At 45.5% G+C, this 7,052-nt stretch overlaps 1 protein-coding gene across 1 annotated transcript; it reads right to left on the bottom strand.

Moving 5' to 3' along the window:
• Positions 1–867: 867 nt before the first annotated feature.
• Positions 868–6,530, bottom strand: LOC119939030 (olfactory receptor 2T8-like). Its single transcript, XM_038758807.1, has 2 exons — positions 5,609–6,530; positions 868–968 (listed from the first exon to the last, which is right to left on the bottom strand). The coding sequence occupies exons 1-2, from the start codon at positions 6,528–6,530 to the stop codon at positions 868–870; spliced, it is 1,023 nt and encodes a 340-aa protein (XP_038614735.1).
• Between the last annotated feature and the right edge of the window lie 522 nt (positions 6,531–7,052).

Genomic DNA, 7,052 nt, shown 5'->3' on the forward strand with positions numbered 1-7,052 from the left:
GCACAGAGAAGTTAAGTGACTTGCCCAAAGTCACCCAGCAAGCAATTGCAGAACCGGGTTTGGAACCCGGATCTTCTGGTTCCCAGGCCCATGTCCTTTCTACTAGGCCATGCTGCTTCTCACTTGAGTGCTCATAACCAATCAGACAAGCAATGGTGTTTACTGAACACTTACTATGTGTAGAGCATTATATTAAGCGGTTGGGCAAGTACAATACAACAGAGTTGGTAGACGCAATCCCTGCCCACAAGGAGTTTACAGTCCACAAGGGGAGATAGACATTAAAATAAATTACCAGTAGGGGAAATAGTGGAGTATAAAGACACTACATAAGTGCAATGGGGCTGAGGTGAGTATCAAAGGTCTTAAAGAGTTCACAGCCAAGTGTGTAGTCATCATTCATTCCTTCATTCATTCAGTAATATTTACTGAGCTCTTACCATGAGCAGAGCACTGTATTAAATACTTGGGAGTGTACAGTATAAAAATAAACAGGCACATTCCCTGCCCACAATGAGCTTACAGTCGAGAAGGGGAAGACGAGACAGATATTAATATAAAAAATAAATTACAGATATATACATAAGTGTTGTGGGGTTGGGGGGGGGGGTGAATAAGGGGAGCAAGTCAGAGTGACACAGAAAGTATTGGGAGCAGAGGAAAGGAGGGTTTAGTCAGGGAAGGCCTCTTAGTGGAGATGTGCCTTCAATAAGCATTTGAAATGGAGAAGAGGTAATGCCTGTCAGATATATTAAGTGCCTTACTGTGTGCAGAGTACTGTACTAAGCTCTTGGGAGAGTACAGTACAGCAACAAATGGACACATTCCCTGCCCACAATGAGCTTACAGTCTAGAGGAGACATAGCATTAGTTAGGTGGTGTGGTACTCATAAACACCGGATACTCAGAGACCCAGACGCCCGTGTAAGCTAAGGGTAACATGTCAGGTTCATCACAGAAGAAGGGGACTTGCAATAAGGGGTGTGGCGTGCATGCACGGTGTGGTCAATTGAATTGATGGACTCTGAGAGCCAAGATCCCACAGCCATTAGCCCACGCCTCTTCCATCTCATGAGAGCCGGGTAGTTCAGGTGGCTACGTGTAACCACATAGCACTCATAAATCTGGAGGCCAGGAAAAACTCTTAAAATGGTCAGGAAGAAGAAACTCTGTACCCATAAGCAAAGAAGGAGATGGACTCCCCCCTCAGGATGGCACCTGGAGAGTTTTCAGTACCAGTTTTGGCTCTGGGAGGGAGAGTCAAGTAGAGGCATGTCCAGTCCATTCCTAGCTTGGAAAGTGGCTATTGAGTGGAAGGCAATCTGCTACAAGTCAAACCTCCCCTGTGCAGGGCAGCAGGGGCATGGGAGAGAGCTGAGGGCGGAGAGTCAAGTTGACGACATGGAAGACTGTGATAAACCGCGTTCGTATTTTTACCAAGAAAACTCTATGGATACACTAAAAGAAAGATTGCAGATGGAGATGGGGCGTTCTGGGACAGACATGTCCAGGGAGTCGCTATAGGTCAGAGGTCAACATCTTAAGACAAGGCAACCTGAATGGAGTTGGTGTCTATTAAAATAGATGGAGATGGGCCTGGGAGTCAGAAGATCTAGGTTGTGATCCCAGATCTGTCAATTGCTTGCTCCGTGACCTTGGGCAATTCACTTAACTTCTCTGTGCCTCAGTTTCCTCTACTGTAAAATGAGGACTCAATCTCTGTTGTATTGCCTACTTAGATTGCGAGCCCCATGTCAAACGTGACTATTTTGTACCTATCTCAGCGCTTAGTACACTGCTTGGCACATAGGAAAGGTTGAACAGATACCCCAATTATTGCCCTAGTGTTTCAAACACATAGTAAGTGCTTAAATGTCATTAAAGAATGTTTCAAAGAAGAGGTGAGGGCGACTCAGAGACTCTCAGTACACAGGCTCACAGTAAATACCACTGACTGGAGGATTAGGGATTCAGGAGTGATCTCTCGCTCTAGACTGCGAGCTTGTTTTGGGCAGGGAATCAATGAATCAATCAATCGTATTTATTGAGCGCTTACTGTGTGCAGAGCACTGTACTAAGCGCTTGGGAAGTACAAGTTGGCAACATATAGAGACAGTCCCTACCCAACAGTGGGCTCACAGTCTAAAAGGGGGAGACAGAGAACAAAACCAAACATACTAACAAAATAAAATAAATAGAATAGATATGTACAAGTAAAATAAATAAATAAATAAATAGAGTAATAAATATGTACAAACATATATACATATATACAGGTGTTGTGGGGAAGGGAAGGAGGTAAGATGGGGGGATGGAGGGGGGATGAGGGGGAGAGGAAGGAAGGGGCTCAGTCTGGGAAGGCCTCCTGGAGGAGGTGAGCTCTCAGTAAGGCCTTGAAGGGAGGAAGAGAGCTAGCTTGGCGGATGTGTGGATGGAGGGCATTCCAGGCCCGGGGGATGACGTGGGCCGGGGTCGATGGCAGGACAGGCGAGAACGAGGCACGGTGAGGAGATTAGCGGCGGAGGAGCGGAGGGTGCGGGGTGGGCTGTAGAAGCAGAGAAAGGAGGTGAGGTAGGAGGGGGCAAGGTGATGGAGAGCCTTATAGCCGAGGGTGAGGAGTTTCTGCCTGATGCGCAGATTGATTGGTAGCTACTGGAGATTTTTGAGGAGGGGAGTAATATGCCCAGAGCGTTTCTGGACAAAGACAATCTGGGCAGCAGCATGAAGTATGGATTGAAGTGGGGAGAGACATGAGGATGGGAGATCAGAGAGAAGGCTGATACAGTAGTCCAGACGGGAAAGGATGAGAGCTTGAACGAGCAGGGTAGCGGTTTGAATGGAGAGGAAAGGGTGGAGCTTGGCAATGTGAAATCTTTGCGAAATCATTGGGAATGTGTCTGATTGTTGTTACAATGTACTCTCCCAAGCGCTTAGTACAGTGCTGTGTACACAGTAAGCCCTAGTTAAATACGGTTGAATGAATGACTCCTGTCAGAGAGGAAAGTGGTGGCCATCTGGGGCACAACGGTGGATATGTATATCAGGTCTATGAAAGAGAGCTGGCTGAGCCGGAGGTACCTGGGGGAGTGGAAGGAACTGTTAAGGTGAATGAGGCTTATTGGTAAGATAAAGAAGATGAAGAAGAAGAGGAAGAGGCCAGTTTGTGTTGAAGAAAAAGAGTTCTTATGTAACAAAATCAGTGGTCCAGGTTTGATTCCAGTTGTCCATGGAGTCTTAATGTACTTCTACTTAATGGAGGAATCAAAAGTGTTTAAAGAAAGTACAGATCAGTGGGCTTCTTGACTACTCTTTTCACTTGCCCCAGAACACTGTAGCCAAAGTCCAGAAGAAAGCTGATTTCTAAACTGCTCAGGACCTATGCTAATTTGGATGATCAGATGATTAGATAAATGAATGAATAAAGGAATAAAACTGGATTTAGCCATTTCCTTTCATTGTAGCACCTGTGATGTTTCCTTGTTATTATAGGAAATTATAGAACATGGTTACTATTCCATCTATCTTCATTATTAAACATTCATGAAGAGAAACATCGTGGCCTAGTAAGAAATAGCCTGGACTACTGGAAAGAGCATAATAATAATAATAATAATAACAGTATTCGTTGAGCACTTACTATGTGCCAAGAACCGTTCTAAGCGCTGGGGTAGATACAAGGTTATCAGGTTGTCCCGCGTGGGGCTCACAGTCTTAATCCCCATTTTATAGATGAAGTAACAGAGGCACAGAGAAGTTAAGTGACTTGCCCAAAGTCACACAGCTGACAAATGGCAGAGCTGGGATTAGAACCCATGACCTCTGACTTCCAAGCCCGTGCTCTTTCCACTAAGCCATTCTGAGTCTGGGCCTAAGCATGAGTGCAGGAGTTAGAGGAACTGGGTTCTAATAACCCTGGCTCTGCCAATTGCTTGCTGTGTGACCTTGGGCAAATCATTTAATTTCTCTAGGCCTCAGTTACCTCATCTGCAAAATGGGAATTAAATGCCTGTTCTCCCTCCTAAATTAGACTGGGAACCCCATGTGGGACAGGGACTTTGTCTGGCCTAATTAGCTTGTACCTTAACCAATGCTTAGAACAGTTTTTGACACATTGTAGCACTTAACAAATACCATAAAAAATAGAAATCCCTGTACTGCGCATAGTGCCTCCTGAATTTCCTAAAGACCTGTCATGCCACAGTGATTTCTCTTTCATCAATCATCATCATCAATGTAATTGAGCTCTTACTGTGTGCAAAGCACTCACTGTAGTAAGCACTTGGGAGAGTAGAATATAGCTGTTATTGAGAGAGGAGAGAGTGAGAAAGCAAGCGTAAGGGAGAGGGAGGACGAGAGAGAGAGAGCTGTGTGCACTTCCATTCTGCTTAACGTGAGGGAACCTGAGATGATTGGCAGGGATAAGAGAGAGTAAAAGAGTCTATGCAAACTACTTTGACTATATAAAGTTCCTTTGACCAGGTCCAATTAGTGAATTGTCAAAGCTGCAGCCATCATTTACAACAGAAAGCAGGATGATCTAGTGGAAAGAGCAGGGGCCTAGGAGTCAGAGGGCCTGAGTTCTAATTCCAACTCCACTAATAGACTGTTGTGTGACCTTGGGCGAGTCATTTGACTTCTCTGTGCCTCAGTTACCTGATCTGTAAAACAGGGGCTAAGACTGAGAGCCCCATATAATCTTGCTGGGGGCAGGGAATGTGCCTGTTTGCTGTTATATTGTACTCGCCAAGTGCTTAAAACGGTGCTTTGGATGGATTAAGCATTCAATAAATATGGTTAAATAAATGAATGAATATGAGACAGTGACTGCCTATCATCATCATCATCATCATCTTCATTATTATTATTAGCCCCAGCACTTAGTAGAGGGACTGGTACGTAGTAAGTCTTTAATAAATACCATTTTTTTAAAAAAGAGACACCATCACATACTATAAAAAAGAAACTGGTTCTTTACCACTGAAATATCGAGATAAATGGCAATAATAATGGTCAAGCATGTTCTAAGCACTGGAGAAGATACAAGAGAATCAGTTCAGACCCAATCACTGTCCCACACGGGACTCACATCTAAGTAGGAGGGAGAACAGGTATTAAACCCCCACTTTACAGATGAGGTAACTGAGGCACAGAGAAGTGAAGTGACCTGCCCAAGGCAACCCAACAGACAGGTAGTGGAGTCGGAATTAAAACCCAGGTCCTCTGACTCCCAAGCTCCTGCTCTTTCTACTAAGCCACGCTGTTTCCCAAGGAGCAAATTGGGAAACTCCATAGGGCCCCAGTAATTATAATAATAATAATTGTGGCATTTTTTAAGCACTTACCATGTGCCAATCACTATTCTAAGAGCTGGGGTAGATACAAAATAATCAGGTTGGACACAGTTCCTGTCCCACTTGGGGATCATAGTCTTAATCCCCATTTTGCAGATGAGGCAACTGAGATACAGAAAAGTTAAGTGACTTGACCAAAGTAACAAAGCAGAGAGATTAGAGATTAGAATCCACCTCCTCTGCCTTCCAGGTCCGGGCTCTATCCCCTAGGCCATGCTACTTCCCCATCCACTCTCAATGTTAATTCCTTAACTTGCAATCAGTGAGACTCCTCTTTAAGGCCTCCAGAACATCCTTATTCTTTAGGCTGTAGATGAGAGGGTTCAGTACGGGGGTGAGGATAGTGTAGAAGGCTGAAACCACCTTGTCATAGTCCTTTGAGTCATACGACCTGGGCCTCATGTAGATGAAGATAGCGGCTCCGAAGAAGATGCCAACGACACTGAGATGTGAGGAGCAGGTAGTGAAGGCCTTCTTCTTGGCCGCCACTGAATTCATTTGGAGTACCGCCCTCACAATGAGGCCGTAAGAGCCCAGGATGATGGAGAAGGGGATCAGCAGCATCAGGATACAGCAAACGTACATGACCGATTCAAAGACCATAGTGTCGTCACAGGCCAAGCGCACCAGAGTTGGGGCCTCACAGAAAAAATGGTTGACTTCCCGGGAACGGCAGAAATGGTAGCTCATGGTGACCCCTGCCTGCACCAACCCATCCGTTGCCCCGAACAACCAGGAGACCACCGCCAGGAGGAGGCAGAGCCTGGGGCTCATGAGAATGGGATAGCGTAAAGGGTGGCAAATGGCCACGAACCGATCGTAGGCCATGGCGGCTAACAGGAAACACTCGCCCCCTTCCAGAGTGAGGAAGATGAAGATTTGAACGGCACATCCAACGAGAGAGATGGAATTCCTGCCGGACCAGAAGTCGCTGGCCATTTTGGGAATGGTGGTGAAGACCAGCATCACATCCATGAGTGAAAGCTGACCGAGCAGGAAGTACATGGGGGTGTGGAGGTGGAGATCTCTGTGGATCAGGAGAATTATAGCTGCATTGCCCATCAAGGAGGTGACGAAGGACATCATAACCAAGGTGAAGAAAACTTGGTGAACCCGGGTGTGGTTAAAAAGCCCAAGAAGAACGAAGTCTGTCCCCATAGTGTTGTTCTCCTTCTCCATGGCTCTGTCCCAGTGGGAAGTTAGATGTGGAAAGAAACAAACCAACACTAAAACAAAAATCAGTGGAAAAGGAAACCTAGTAGCAGGGAAAGATGAGACTGGGTCCACTTGCTTTCTATTGGGAAGCTGAGTCTTGAGAGTACAGAGAATCCGAAATTATAACATTTATGGTATTTGCTAGGCACTTTCCTTTTTTTCTTTGTGGTGTTTACTAAGAGCTTACTATTTGCCAGGTACTGTTTTAAACGCTGGGGTAGATGCAAGCTAATCAGGTTGGACAACGCCCATGACCTGCATGGAGCTCAGGTCTTCACCCCCAATTTATAGATGAGTTGCTGAGGCACAGAAGAAGTGAAGGGAGTTGCGCAAGGTGGAAGAGCTGGGATTCCAAACCAGGTCTTTTTGACTCTTTCATTCATTCAGTCGTATTTATTGAGCACTTACTGTGTGCAGAGAACACTACTAAGCTCTTGGAAAGAACAATTTAGCAACAAAGAGAGACAATTCCTGCCCACAACGGGC

This window comes from Tachyglossus aculeatus, chromosome 17 (assembly GCF_015852505.1).
Source record: "Tachyglossus aculeatus isolate mTacAcu1 chromosome 17, mTacAcu1.pri, whole genome shotgun sequence".
Classification (NCBI taxonomy): Eukaryota; Metazoa; Chordata; class Mammalia; order Monotremata; family Tachyglossidae; genus Tachyglossus; species Tachyglossus aculeatus.